The 16,251-nt window shown below is 38.0% G+C and overlaps 1 protein-coding gene across 1 annotated transcript in view; it reads right to left on the reverse strand.

Moving 5' to 3' along the window:
• The window catches only part of BLNK (B cell linker), a 106,521-nt gene extending 104,371 nt beyond the window's left edge, over positions 1–2,150 (reverse strand). Inside the window, exon 1 of the mRNA XM_049790885.1 lies at positions 1,943–2,150. Coding sequence (XP_049646842.1) covers positions 1,943–1,989 — 47 coding nt within the window. The 5' untranslated portion in view covers positions 1,990–2,150. The remainder of the gene's footprint in view (positions 1–1,942) is intronic.
• Positions 2,151–16,251: the final 14,101 nt, after the last annotated feature.

The raw sequence follows: 16,251 nt of genomic DNA on the forward strand, positions 1-16,251 counted from the left end.
CCTGTAATTTATGTTGTGTGTTACCTACCAACAACTCTATAATCGAGCTGATTTTGTTCCAGAGGGAGGAATCATAAAATGATTTCATTTCTATTGCCTTTCTTGACTTAAATTCTCATTAAGATTTTCTAAGATTTTCAACATTTAAAGCTCAAGATTATGGAATGTCTCTGAAAAAAAACATCTTAAGTGCTCAGAATCATTTGAGAAAAGCCTTGATTTTTTTTTTTTTTTGGTTAAAGGCCTTGATATTTAAGCTTTGTTTCCTTGTCCTGTCCCTCCACTTGTTTCCTCTTCTTTCTCATTGCTGTGTCCTAAGTAAAGGCTTATAAACTCAAAATACTAAGTGCTTAGGTTGCTTACCTACCTTCTCTGTACTAACTATCTCTTTCTCTAGGCTCCTTCCCTCTCCCATATTTTCTATTGACTTCCCAGAAGCCTGATGATATGACTCGACATGTGTAAACTATCTCCAACTGTCTCAGTTTGCAACCTTCACTTACTGTCCTTTGTGATCTGAACCAACTTAATACATCCAACTTTATTGGCATTTTTGGTTTCACATGTCTTACTGTAAAGTCTCTTCTGGGCATAAAGATCTCCTCTTCCTACCACAAATGTCACTATTCAAGTTCCCAGAGTCAGCAACTGAATTTCCCAGCTCCCAGCACAAAACACATTTCCTCTAATCATCCAACTACTTTTATCCCAATCTTCTCTTAATTTTTCAAGCATCTTTACCATGACACTTACTCCAGTTACACCCTATCCTGAACTTATTTATTCACTGACTACTTCTACTGGTTGACCTCCCATGAAGGTATAGTAACCGGAGATCAATGGCAAAATGCAAATAACTTCCTGTCCCCTGTAGGTGCAGATGGTAAAGCAACATGGCCGGGAAGTGGCTGCCTGTACCCCAAGCTACCTCCACTTTCCAAATCAGCAGTTCATTTTCAAGGTCAATTTTCTATTAGATGTAGATTTATATTCTAATTCAGGAAGACTGTCCCCCTGCAAATTCTATATAAATTTCTCTTATAATGTATATCAGAAGCTCTAGTTCTCCAGCTCCTTATTACACGTGAAAATTTCTTTGTTACAGATGTCACACACACCCTTGAAAATTGAAAGCCAGGCTGGTCCGATGGCAGTGGTTTATCAGAACTTATTAACATTAGTATCACAAAAGTTGGTTTATAACCCTTTACTGCTCAATTTGACTGGCTTAAGGAAAAAAAAAAAAGAAAATTGAAATCCAAATGATAATCAGAATACAAAATTCTCTGCATACTAAGAACCCCCAAAGCCAAAGCCAAATTGCCATTAAATACAAAATATGAGCTTTAGGAGCCAAAATTTGGGAATTTATCTTTTTTATAGCTCAGAAAAATTTCCTATTTTATTCTTTAGGTCACTTCTAGCTTATTCTTTATGGGTTTTTATAAATAATTATCACATTGATAAAATGACATTGGAAAACCATTGAATTTTTCCAATACTTTTAATAATCATTCACCAAACAATAAAGATGCAACACAATTTCAATAAATACACATGCTTATGACTATCCTTAAAGTTAAATAGAAATACACAAGGAAGTGGTGAAGAATTCAGATTTGTTGTGTGTTCAGACTTTAAATGCAGAAATGGATTGGGATCTAATCTGAGCTATTCTTTCTTTCTTTTTTTTTTCTTTTGGTCTATTAGACTTTTATTTATACTTGATTCTGCCATCTGTAGAGCAGTTAGCAAATATCTATTTGTGCATTTTTGTTTCTTAAAAATCCAGTATACTTCCCTATAATAATTTCTACTCACTAGCTTTGAATAGCAAGTATTCCAGGATTTTAGTATCTCTGAGATAAAAAAAAATACTGTTTTGCTTTTGTTTAAAAAAAGAAGAAGAAGAAGAAGAAGTATTAGAGGTGGAAAATCTTACCTCAACTTCTGACTGGCGGGGACAGTTATTTTATTAAGCTTATCCATTCTCTTGGATAATTATAAGAGCCACAAGAATCCTTGGGTGGTAATGTCAGCAATTCCTGGTCTTCCTCAGAAGCAGCATGGTGTGCCTTTGATCTTAAGAGTCCCTGGCGCTTGAGTTTGATTTCTGAGAGCAGGCTGTTAGCAAAACTCCCTGCAGTGGGGAGAAGTAAAACTTGCTGGAGCACATAGTCAAGTTTCATGTTTCTACATAATCATGTGATCTGGATAGCCAGCCAGCTGGGCTGATGACTCCACGTTGGGTAAACTTTAATCAAGAAACCTATTGGACATGCAAATTTCTTTCCAGTTTCTTTCTTTTATAACCTGGTTTGTAAGCAGGTCAGAACATACTTGTAGCTGGTCACTTCTTCCTGTCTCCCCACACTGTTCTTATTTTCAGTCAGTGTCATGCTGTCCCTAGCAGCTTCCTGTGTTCAGGAAAAGCAGAACAACAAATTTTATGACAGGATCTCTTCGGGACTTTTTATTTGCATAAAACCTTGGATAAGGTTTTCACTAGAATATGAAATGACACTGTTGCATTATTTTCCTCCTCCCTCCCAAATAGTTCCCAATAAATATCAGGGTGCCAGGGACAATGCTGGCAGTTTACTTAGAAAGAATTCTATTGAAAGATCTCTTGAAAGAGACAGCACTGAAGTGAAGGTAACTTCCTGGCACGCAGCCAACTCCTGTTCAATCCTGGCACTGCATAGGATCCTCTAAGAACTGCCAGGAGTGATCCTGAACACAGAATCAGGAATACATTCTGACACAGTTGGGTGTGACCCCCCCCAAAATAAATAAACTAATAATAAAAAAAATAAAATCATCACCTCTAGGCCAGATCATTTTGGGATAGAGACAGGCAATGTAGCAGGGAAGATGACAGCTGTCAGAAGACTTAGGCTCTAATTGGAGTGTTAGAGTCAGGAATTATGCTTATAGCCAGTCACTTACTAAAACAAGCAAGGTACCCCCAAGTCAGATGAAAATAAATCCTACAACTTCCCAGCAATATCATCCTGATAGTAGGTACTCAGGAGTCTCCAGACAAGTACTGCCTCTGTCATTCCTGTCCTCACTGTCATCTTCACCACACTGAGTGACACAGCAGGCATAAGAGCAGTGGGAGGTAACCCAAGCAAAGCCCTAGGTGTAGGTGTGAGTGGCAATGTGGGTGAGAACTGGGGAGGATCATCGTACCTATGGAAGAGTGAGCTAAACCAACTCAGAGAGCCCGCTGTCCCTCCTTTTTTCTATTCTGCAGATTTGTCATTTGTCATGTAGAAAACAGAAGGGAGTTTAGAAAGAGGAAGGAGGAAATAAGAGGAGTGATTCCTTTTATTCCTGGATAGGCTGCCATATGGCCTGTGGAAGTGTCCTGCTCACCTTCAGAAGGAAAATGAACATTTACCCTGTTTCTTGACTCTTGTTTTAACTTGTATTGACTTGTTTATTGATTCTTGTCTTAGGTTTGAAGACTACAAGGTATCACAAAGAAATGAGGGTCACTATCCTATTAGAAAACCAACATTAAACTGAAGGCAGAGGGGCCGGAGAGATAGCATGGAGGTAAGGCGTTTGCCTCTCATGCAGGAGGTCATCGGTTCGAATCCCGGCGTCCCATATATGGTCCTCCCGTGCCTGCCAGGAGCAATTTCTGAGCCTGGAGCCAGGAATAACCCCTGAGCACTGCCGGGTGTGACCCAAAAACCACAAAAAAAAAAAAAAAAAAAAAAAAAACTGAAGGCAGAAGGGGAGGAAGAGAAAAAGACCAAAGGAGAGGTTCTAGAGGAGAAGGAGAAAGAAAAGGCTTAGAATAGAGAGGGTAAAAGAAGAGAGGAAAAGAAAAGAGGTGGCAACAGCAAAGCCAGAGGTGGAAGTTGTAGGCAGCTTCCTCCTTCCTGTGTCTTTGAACAAATGGAGATATTGTTTTTCTCCAGGTAAATCCTGATTATTCACAGCCTTGGAATTTCCAGTTTGACCAGATGTTCAGGAACAGAAATCTCAGCACTATTGAAAGATGGGACCTTCTGCTTGGCCATGTCAGAAAAATCAGAAGTTCCTTTGTGATTAAATTCAAGATGTATGTTCCTGGGTCCATGCAGCAGCTCTTTTCTCACATCTTTAATTCAAAGAAGCAACATACAAACAAACAAAAATCCCAATAAACAAAAACAAAAAAATACTGAAGATAAAAGCATAGGTGATGCCATCAACAAGCCCAAGTTTTGCAGAGGAACTATAATCAGTTTGTTCCTTCTCCTTGGCTATAAAGTACCCATGCACCCCTTTACCACTCTGCTTAGCACCTGGCCAACCATTTATTTCCCCAGAGAAAAAGCCCAAGAGCAAGAGTCACACTTCTGCTTTTTCTTTTTATAGACACTTGTCTTTCTTCTTTTTACTGTATTTTGTCTGACTAGTTAAAATGAGTGTCTGCTTCTCCAGGCCAGAGATTTGTCCCATGTGATATGATGGTGCTCCTGGAAGCCATGATTGGCCTAAGCTGTCACTGGCTTCCCAAAAAGATAAAAGTGAGCATAGACACTGGAGATACTGAGTCTCAAATCATGTCTTTCAAAAAGAATAAGACTACACAACCAGGATGCTATATCATATGGAGATTAATCTACCAGGAAAAAGACTTTTATTCAATATAAAATAAGTTAAATGAAGGCATGTTAAGATCATGCAACATATCAGCCATGTTAAAGTTAAAGACACAAAAAAGTTAAAGACACATGAAATTGAATTTATTATTTAAAATATATAGTAAAATCAAGGGATATAATTAGGAATAAAATATCCATATATAAACTTTAAAACCATGAGCACTCCATTTATTTTTAAAGAGGGGGGTGGCTCCTAGTCAGTTCTCTGAGCACCCTGAACAATACTTAGGCAGCCCACAGATGTTCAAGGAATCATATGGTGCCAGAAATCAGATCCAGGGCTTTCTGCATGCTACACATCTATCTCCACTCTTTGAGTTATTTCTCCAGTACCCCATTTCTCATATTAGTGCTTGTATATAGGTACCTACTGTTGCTATTAAATATTTATCAAATAAATAAGAACTAATCTTGAACAATGGGGCAGTCAGGACTCTCTCTCCTCTTATTAATTTTAGGATAGAAAAGGGTTTGAAAACAAAAAGACAGAGTATGATGAAGCATATGGAAGCTTGAGGAAGGGTTCCAACCAGTCCTTGTTTCTCTTGGGCTTTTTCCCTTGTACCTATGGACAACAAAAAACTCCATGCTTATTGAATGCTTTCTGTGTGCCTATTCTATGATGTCACTCATTTCTCATGCATAGAAACTGAAAGATTCACAACTGGCTAAAAGATGAGCTGAAGTAACCAAAGTCCTTCACTGGAGGAGACAGTGATTCAGAGTAACCCTTTCACCAAGCCAACATTTTAACTATGAACTAGGGCGAGATCTTTAGTTTTCTACCACAAATTCTCACCTTTAGAAAAGAAGGGGGTTTTAGGAGAACCCAAGCTCCCTCTAACCTTGAAAGTGGGCAACCAGTAGAAATTTTCCCATATTTTTTTAAAATGAAAGTTTGTCTACATTAGATAAGGGTGTCTGTGTGTGAGTGTCTGTGTCTGTGTATGAATTTATGTAGTGTTTGTATAAATGTCTGTGTATAATAAGAGTGCATGTGTGTTAGAGTGTGAGTGTATATGTGTGTGAAAATGTATGTGTGAAAAAAAAAGAAAATGTATGTGTGAGTATATGGGTGAGTATTAATGTGTCTATGTGTCTGAAAGTAAGTGTGTGTGTGTGTGTGTGTGTGTGTGTGTGTAAGTTGTTGGTAGCTATAGCAGTTTAAAGAACTTTAAAAATAGTCCAAGTACTCTTACCTTTTGTTTTGTTTTGTTTGGAGCCTACAAACAGCAGCACTCAAGTCTTAATCTTGATGAGGCTCACTGGACCAAATGTGGTACCAGGGATCAAACTTGGGTTGAATGAATGCAAGGCAAACACCCTACCCACTGTACTATTACTCTAGCCCTGTGATAGCCTCTTGTTGAGACAGAAAAACTATCTCTATATCCTCTCCACTTCCTCTTTGTTTTCTTTCCTCATCAAGAACCTGCCAACATGAATATCCCCTGTAACAGTTTCATCTTCACCCTGCGCTCAATTCAGTTTATACCCCACAGCATCCTGCTCCTTCTTTATAATTTCATTTTTCTCTGTCTCTGTACCCTTCTTCTGGCTCTTCCCAAGAATACCAGAAATGAATTATTTTTAGTAGCAAGAATAAGCATAATTCATGTTCTCTGAGACTGAATTTCACCATGAAGATTCATCTTTTCTTCCCTCCTCACCACTTCCCAGCAGACAACCTGGCCTTTGGTCATATGGTTCTCAGACATCTCTTTATCCTCACCAGACACCTAACCAGAACTAGTCTTTCACGAACAGGGAATGGGAGGCAAAATGCTGGGGCCTAGGAATCTCAAGATGGAATTGTGTCCATTACTCAGGACCATGATGAAAATAGGAACCTGCAAGGGTGAAGAGACATGGTTCTCTGGCCAAAAATTGGGGATGGGGGTTGAAAGCTCTTTCCTTTCAAATCCCAAGACCCTAAAGTTAAGAAGTTCTATAGAAGTTCTATAGTTGTGACTGTTGATGAGAATTTCCTGTTACCTAGCTGACCTATTTTTTCCAGTATTCCTGTCTTAGGGTGAGAAAGACCCCTCAAAAAAGAAGTTGACTAGAATAGTCAAACACTATATGAAAAAAAAAAAAGGCAAGCCCATAGCCATGAGGGTACACAGAGTTTAAAGGAATAGCACACTCCTAGAGGAGAAGGATAAGGCACCTACTGAGGAAATAGCTCATGAATCAGGCAGAAATCTCTCAGGTGCTGGGAGGAGGCAGCACACTGTGCTGGTGAGGTGCTACAACTATTATAGTCATTGATTATTCTGTCTATACCTACTACCTTTTTATCTAAGTGAGCACTCACTTGGGTAATCCTACTTTGGGTACCATCTCTTGAAACATCCTTTCATGGACCACATGCTGGCCCATTAAACATACCTCCAAAAATAAAGAGGATAGAAATTGTACAAACTACCTTCTCAGATCAAAATGCACTGAAATTTAAAGTGAATAAAAAACAGACACAGAGGAAAAAATTAACACTTGGAAATTAAACAGCTCACTACTGAACAACCAGTGGGTCAGAGACAAAATCAAAGAGGAAATCAAGATTCCTGAAAACAAATGAGAACGAAGACACAAATGATCAGTATCTGTGGGCCACAGCTAAAGTGGTACTAAAAAAATTTATATTTTTGCAAGCACTCATCATGAAGGAAGAAGGGGCCTACATAAATAACTTAATGGCAAGTGATTAACAAAATGAAGCAAAAAGAGGCAGGAAGGAGGAAATAATAAAGCTTAGAGCAGAGACTAATGAATTGGAAATCCAAAAAACAATCTGGAACATCAGTGAAAGAAAGATCTTTTTGAAAAAATAAACAAGATTGATAAACCACTAGCAAAATTCACAAAGAAAGGAAGACAAAAAACTGAATAAACCAAATTAGAAATAAATTAATATCTTTATTATATCTTTAAATAAAGATATTAACAAAAAAAGACATGAAAAGGGGGAGATTATTACAGCTATTACAGAAATTCAAAAAGTAACCAGAGACTACTTTGAGAAACTCTATGAAACAAAACATGAGAACCTAGAAAAAATAGAAAAATTTTTGGACACTTACAACTTCCCAAGTTTGAACCAAGATGATCTAACTTATTTAAACAAACCTGTCACTATTGAGGAATTAATCAAAAGTATTCCCCAAAACAAAACCCAGGCCCTGATGGACTCATTAATGAATGCTTTCAAACCTTTCAAGAGGACCTACTGTCAATATTTCAGGCCCTTCCAGTAAATTAAAGAAACAGAAACATTCCCAAATAATTTTTATGACGTTAACATTACCTTGATACCAAAGCAAACAGAGAAGACACAATAAAAGAGAAAACTACAGACCAATATTCCTGATGAACACAAAAGCAAAGATCCTCAACAAAATCCTAGCAAATAGGATCCAATGCCTCATCGAGAAGGTCACTACCATGATCAAGTAGGATTCATTCCTAGAGACGCAAGGATGGTTTAACATATCAATATAATACACCATATAAACAAAAGGAAAAATAAAAACTATATGATTATATCAATAGATGCAGAGAAAGCATTTGATAAGTTCCAATACCCATTCATGATGGTATTCGCATCAACAAGATGTGAATGGAAGAAGCTTTTCTCAATATAGTCAAGACCATTTACCACAAGCCCCTGGGAAGTATTATACATTATACATTTCATCTAAAATCTGGTACAAGACAAGGTTGCCCCCTTGCCACTGCTATTCAACATAGGACTGGGAGTACTTGTCATAATAACTAGGCAAGAAAAAAAATATCAAGTACATCCAGACATGAAAGGAAGAAGTCAAGCTCTCACTGTTTGCGGATGACAGAATACTATATTTAGAAAAATCTAAAGACTATAGAAAAAACTCCTAGAAACAATTGATTCATATAACAAAATGGCAAGCTACAAAATTAACACACACAAAATATTGATGGCCTTCTTTAAAAAAAAAAAGAATCACTGTACTATGGTCAGCAATGCTGGTTTTCCTAAGATGACTAACTTAAAATACCATACCCCAACATCTCCAGGTAAGTTTATTTTATTTTATTTAATGACCAAGTGTACAAAAATTATCATACTGATGTTTCAGCCATAGAATGTACACCACCCTTCACCATTGTGAACGTCCCACTACCAATGTCCCCCTATTTCTTTCCCCACACAACCACCTACCTGATTCTCAGACAGGAATTCTGCCTCTATTAGTGCTCTAGCTGCACTCACTGCTCTTTGTGGCAAGCTGCATGTGATGAGCTGGTCCTCTTGGTGTACAGCTCTGTTACCTATGGATATTATTGCTATCCTGTCTTTTATTTTTCTTATATTTCACAGAAGAGTAAGACTATTCTATTCTATTTCTCTCCCTCTGGCTCATTTCACTCAGCATAGTTTCCATGACCATCCAAATATTATGACTTTATTTTTTCCAATAGTTGCATAGTATTCCATTGTGTAAATGTACAGCAGTTTCAGCTATTAGCCACTCATCTGTTTTGGGTTGTTTCTAGATTCTGGCTATTTTAAATAGTTCCTAAATAAACCTACAGGTGCAGAGGGCATTTTTGTATTATGTTTTTGTGTTCCTAGGTTATATCCCTAGGAGTGGTATTGCTGGATCATATGGGAGCTCAATTGTCAGCTTTTTGAGAAATATTTGTATTGTTTTCCAGAAAGGTTTTACTAGAAGGCATTCATACCAGTAGTGAATAAAAGTTTTTTTCTTCCCACATTCCACCAGCATTGTTCTTTGTGATGTGAGTCAGTCTCTGTGGAGTGAGATAATACCTTGTTGGCTTCTTTTGCATCTCCTTAATAATTAGTGATGTGGAGCATTTTTTCATGTGCCCTTTGTCCATTTGAATTTCTTCTTTGAGAAAATGTCTGTTAATTTCTTCTCCCCATTTTTGATGGGGTTAGATTGTTTCTTGCTAAGTTCTGTCAGTACCTTGTATATCTTGGATATTAGCTCCTTATCAGATGGGTTTTGGATGAATAATTTCTCCTGTCCCATGGGTGGCATTTGCATCCTAGTCACTGTTTCCTTTGAGATGCAGAAGCTTCTCAATTTAATGTAGTCCCATTTTTTATTTATCTCTGTTTCCACTTGTTTGGACAGTGGTGCTTCCTTCTTGAAGATGATTAGTTTCAATGTCATAAAGTGTTTTGCCGAAGTTTTCTTCTATACCTTATAGTTTCATGTCTGATATCATCAAAGTCTTTAATCCATTTTGATTTGACTTTTGTGCATGGTGTTAGATAGATGTCTGAGTTCGCTTTTTTGCCTATGGTTGACCAATTGTCCCAATTCCACTTGTTGAAGAGGTTTTCCTTGCTCCATTTTGCGTTTTTTGCCCCTTTATCAAAGATTAATTGGTTGTATGTCTGAAGTTCATTTTCTGATTCTCAAGTCTGCTCCACTGATCTGAGCATATGTCTTATTTCTACCATACTGTTCTGGTGACTATTGCTTTGTAATACATTTTCCCTGGTTTTGGGAGCCACACCCAGTGACGGTCAGGGGTTATTCCTGACTGTGTGTTCAGACATCACTCCTGGCTTGGGGGACCATATGGGACGCCAGGGGATCTAACCGTGGTCCGTCTTAGGTTAGAGCATGCAAGGCAAATACTCTACCAGTTACGCCACCACTCTGGCCCCATGCTTTGTAATACAATTTAAAGTTAGGAAAAGTGATGCCTTTTATCTTCTTTTCCTAAGAGTTGCATTTGCAATTCATGGGCCTTTGTTCTTCCAGATGAATTCCAGGAGTGTTTGACCCACTTCTTCTTTTAATATTTTTTCTTTATTTAAACATCTTGATTACAAATATGACTGTAATTAGGTTTAAGTCATGTAAAGAACACCCCCCTTCACCAGTGCAACATTCCCACCACCAATGTCCCAAATCTCCCTCTATCCCACCCCACCCCCACCTGTACTCCAGACAGGCTTTCCAGTTCCCTCATTCATTCACATGATTATGGTGTTCTCTGTGTAGTTATTTCTCTAACAGCACTCACCACTCTTTGTGGTGAGCTTCATGAAGTGAGCTGGAAGTTCCAGCCCTCCTCTCAATGTCTCTGAGGATTGTTGCAAAAATGACTTTTATTTTTCTTAAAACCCATAGATGAGTGGGACTATTCTGTGTCTTTCTCTCTCCCTCTGACTTATTTCACTCAGCATGATAGATTCCATGTACATCCATGTATAGGAAAATTTTATGACTTCATCTCTCCTGACAGCTGCATAATATTCCATTGTGTATATGTACCACAGTTTCTTTAGCCATTCGTCTGTTGAAGGGCATCTTGGTTGTTTCCAGAGCCAGGCTATTGTGAATAGTGCTGCAATAAATATAGGTGTGAGGAAGGGGTTTTTGTGTTGTTTTTTTGTGTTCTTAGGGTATATCCCTAGGAGTGGAATAGCTGGGTCGAATGGGAGCTCAATTTCCAGATTTTGGAGAAATCTCCATATCGCTTTCCATAAAGGTTGGACTAGATGGCATTCCCACCAGCAGTGGATCAGAGTTCCTTTCTCTCCACATCCCCACCAGCACTGATTGTTCTCATTCTTTGTGATGTGTGCCAATCTCTGTGGTGTGAGATGGTATCTCATCATTGTTTTGATTTGCATCTCCCTGATGATTAGTGATGAGGAGCATTTTATCATGTGCCTTTTGGCCATTTGTATTTATTTTTTTTATCAAAGTGTTTGTTCATTTCTTCTCCTCATTTTTTGATGGGATTAGATGTTTTTTTCTTGTATAGTTCTGTCAGTGCCCTGTATATTTTGGATATTAGCCCCTTATCTGATGCGTATCAAGGGAATCCAGATAGGAAAGGAAGAAGCCAAGCTCTCACTGTTTGCAGATGACATGATAGTCTGCTTGGAAAACTCTGGAGACTCTACCAAAAAGCTTCTAGAAACAATAGACTCATATAGCAAGGTGGCAGGCTACAAAATTAACACACAGAAATCAATGACCTTTTTATACACAATAATGATAGGGAAGAGATGGACATCATGAAGGTGCTCCCATTCACATTAGTGCCACACAAACTCAAATACCTTGGAGTCAACTTGACCAAAGACATGAAGGACCTATACAAAGAAAACTATAAAGCGCTGCTCCAAGAAATAAGAGAGGACACACGGAAATGGAAACACATACCCTGCTCATGGATTGGCAGGATTAACATCATTAAAATGGCAATACTCCCCAAAGCATTATACAGATTTAATGTGATCCCTCTAAAAATACCCATGACATTCTTCAAAGAAATGAATCAAACACTTATGAAATTCATCTGGAACAGTAAACATCCTCGAATAGCTAAAGCACTCCTAGGGAAAAGGAAAATGAGAGGCATTACTTTTCCCAACTTTAAACTGTACTACAAAGCAATAGTTATCAAAACAGCATGGTATTGGAATAAAGACAGACCCTCAGATCAGTTGAATAGGCTTGAGTTCTCAGACAATGTTCCCCAGACATACAATCACCTCATTTTTGACAAAGGAGCAAGAAATCCTAAGTGGAGCAGGGAAGACCTCTTCAACAAGTGGTATTGGCAGAACTGGTTATCCACTTGCAAAAAAGCAAACATAGTCCCCTAATTAGCATCATGTACGAAGGTAAAATTCAAATGGATTAAAGACCTTGATATCAGACCTGATACCATATGGTATATAGAACAACATGTCGGTAAAACACTCCATGACATTGAGACTAAAGGCATCTTCAAGGAGGAAACTGCACTTTCCAAACAAGTGGAAGCAGAGATCAACAGATGGGAATACATTAAGCTGAGAAGCTTCTGCACCTCAAAAGAAATAGTGTTCAGGATACAAGAGCTACCTACCATGTGGGAGAAACTATTGACCCTCTTCTTTGATGAGTATCATGGATATCCTTAGAGGGATGTATTAAACCTAAACAATGCTTTGAGAAGTGTTGCTATTTTTATAATGTTGATTCTCTCAATCTATGAGGTATTTGCCTCCATTTCCTTGTGTTCTCTTTTATTTCTTGAAGCAATGTTTTATAATATTCTTTGTATAGGTCCTTTACCTCTTAAGTTGACACCAAGGTATTTGAGTTTTTGTGGTACTATTGTGAATGGGATTTTTTAAATGTCTATTTCTTCTCTATTATTATTTTTATATAAGAAGGTCATTACTTTTTGTATGTTAATTTTGTAGCCTGCCACTTGGCTATACAAATGTATCTGATAGCACAGCTGGGAGGCTTATTGCCTTGCATGTGGCTGATCTGGGTTAGATCAATGGCCTTCTTATACACAAATAATAATAGAAAAATAGACATTAAAAACAACCCCATTCACAGTAGCACCACAAAATTTAAATATCTTGCTGTCAACTAAAGAGGTGATTACCACTCCTAGGAATATACCCTAGGACCACAAAAATACAATACAAAAATGACCTCTGCACACATATGTTCATTGTAGCACTATTTATAATAGCCAAAATCTAGAAACAATACAGGTGCCCAACAACAGGTTAGTGGCTAAAGAAACTGTGGTATATCTACACAATGGAATACTATGCAGCTATTGAAAAATAAAGTCTGGGGCTGGAGAGATAGCATGGAGGTAAGGCGTTTGCCTTTCATGCAGAAGGTCATCGGTTCGAATCCTGGCATCCCATATGATCCGCTGTGCCTTTCAGGAGCAATTTCTGAGCATGGAGCCAGGAGTATTCCCTGAGCACTGCCAGATGTGACCCAAAATCCACAAAAAAAATGAAATCATGAAATTTCACTATATATGGATGAACATGGAGACTATCATGCTGAGTGAAATGAGTCAGAGGGAGAGAGATAGACACAGAATACTCTCAATCATTTAAGAAATTTAAGTAATTTAAATCATTTAAGGAATTTAAGAAAAATAAAAGACCATATGGTAATAATACCCAGAGACAATAAATATGTGGGCCAGAAAAACCAGCCCACAAAGGATAGTGAGTGTAGTTAGAGAAATAACTGCACTAACACTATCATAATAATGATAATGAGAGGAAAAAATAGAATTGCAGGGGGTTGGGGTGTTGGGAAATGGGAACATTGGTAATGCAAGTTACACTGGGGAAGGATGGTGTACATTCTATGACTGAAACCCAACTATGAACACTTTTATAACCACAGTGTTTAAATAAAGAAATTATATATATGTGTGTGTGTATATATATATATGTATATATATGTGGAATCTGGTTGAAACAAGATAGGTCATCCTTAGAGTTCATAAAAAATAGTGTGATCTGCAGGATATGTTTCAAGAGAAAACTGTAGGCTATCTATATTTTAAGCAAGAAGATTGAAAACGTAGGTGTAAGTATATGTGTGTGTATATATATATATGTGCACACACCTTTTGCAAAAATAAACACAAACACTGAAAAGATAAATCAGAATCTAATAAAAGTAAAAAAGGAGACTGGGACTCTGGAGTGATAGCACACAGAAAGGATTATTGCCTTACAAGTGGCCAACCGGGTTTGATCCACAGCATTCCATATGTTCCCCCAAGCACACCACAAATGATTCCTGAGAGTAGAGCCAGCAATAATCCCTAAGCATTGCCAGGTGTGCCCAGGCACAAAACAAAAATAAGGAGGAGAGACAAAAGGAACTTGAGAATAGAGCTGAAGTTATAGGGATGTAGATAATATTTTCTAGAACTTTCTTTATTCTTTTTTCTTTTTTTAAAATTTTAAATATTTTTATTATCTTTATTTAAACACTGTGACTACAAACATGATTGTAGTTGTATGATTTCAGTCATGTAAAGAACACCCCCCTTCACCAGTGCAACATTCCCACGACCAATTTCCCAGATCTCCCTCCTCTCCACCTCCCCACACCTGTACTCGAGACAGGCTTTCTACTTCCCTCATTCATTCACATTGTTATGATAATTTTCAGTGTAGTCATCTCTCCAACTGCACTCATCACTCTATGTGATGAACTTCATGTCATGAGCTGCACCTACCAGCCCCCATCTCTCTGGTCTCTGAGATACTGTTAAAAATGTCTTTCATTTTTCTTAAAGCCCATAGATGAGTGAAACCATTCTGCATCTTTCTCTCTCCCTCTGACTTATTTCACTCAGCATAATAGATTCCATGTACATCCATGTATAGGAAAATTTCATGACTTCATCTCTCCTGACGGCTGCATAGTATTCCATTGTGTACATGTACCACAGTTTCTTTAGCCACTCATCTGTTGAAGGGCATCTTGGTTGTTTCCAGAGTCTGGCTATTGTAAATAGCGCTGTAATGAATATAGGAGTAAGGAAGGGATTTTTGTATTGTATTTTTGTGTTCCTTGGGTATATTCCTAGGAGTGGTATAGCTGGATTGTATGGAAGCTCAATTTCCAGTTTGTGAAGGAATCTCCATATCGCTTTCCATAAAGGTTGTACTAGACGGCATTCCCACCAGCAGTGAAAAAGAGTTCCTTTCTCTCCACATCCCCACCAGCACTGCTTGTTTTTCTTTTTTGTGGCGTGAGGTGGTACCTCATGGTAGTTTTGATTTGGATCTCCCTGACGATTAGTGATGTTGAGCCTTTTGGCCTTTTGGCCATTTGCCTTTCTTCTTTTTCAAAGTGTCTGTTCATTTCTTCTCCCCATTTTTTGATGGGGTTAGTTGTTTTTTTCTTGTATAATTCTGTCAGTATCTTGTAAACTTTGGATATTAGCCCTTTATCTGATGAGTATTGGGTGAATAATTTCTCCCACTCAGTAGGTGGCCTTTGTATTCTGGGAAGAAATGGACATTAAGAGAACAATCCCATTCACATTAGTGCCACACAAACTCAAATATCTTGGAGTCAACCTGACTAAAGATGTGAAGGATCTATACAAAGAAAACTACAAAATACTGCTCCAAGAAATAAGAGAGGACACGAGGAAATGGAAACACATACCTTGCTCATGGATTGGCAGGATCAACATAATTAAAATGGCAATACTTCCAAAAGCATTGTACAGATTTAACGCGATTCCTCTGAAGATACCCATGACATTCTTCAAAGAAGTGGATCAAATACTTCTGAAATTCATCTGGAACAATAAACAACCTTGAATAGCTAAAGCACTCCTTGGGAAAAGGAATATGGGAGGCATTACTTTCCCCAATTTTAAGCTGTATTACAAAGCAATAGTTATAAAAACAGCATGGTATTGGAATAAAGACAGAACCTCAGATCAGTGGAATAGGCTTGAGTACTCAGAGAAGGTTCCTCAGACATATAACCACCTAGTTTTTGATAAAAGAGCAAGAAATCCTAAATGGAGCAAGGAAAGCCTATTCAACAAGTGGTGTTGGCACAACTGGTTAGCCACTTGCAAAAAAGCGAACTCAGACCCCCAGCTAACACCATGTACAAAGGTAAAATCCAAATGGATTAAAGACCTTGATATCAGATCTGAAACTATAAGGTATATAGAACAACATGTAGGTGAAACACTCCAGGACATTGAGACTAAAGGTATCTTTAAGGAGGAGACAGCACTTTCCAAACAA

The sequence above is a fragment of the Suncus etruscus genome, chromosome 17 (genome assembly GCF_024139225.1).
Source record: "Suncus etruscus isolate mSunEtr1 chromosome 17, mSunEtr1.pri.cur, whole genome shotgun sequence".
Taxonomy (NCBI): domain Eukaryota; kingdom Metazoa; phylum Chordata; class Mammalia; order Eulipotyphla; family Soricidae; genus Suncus; species Suncus etruscus.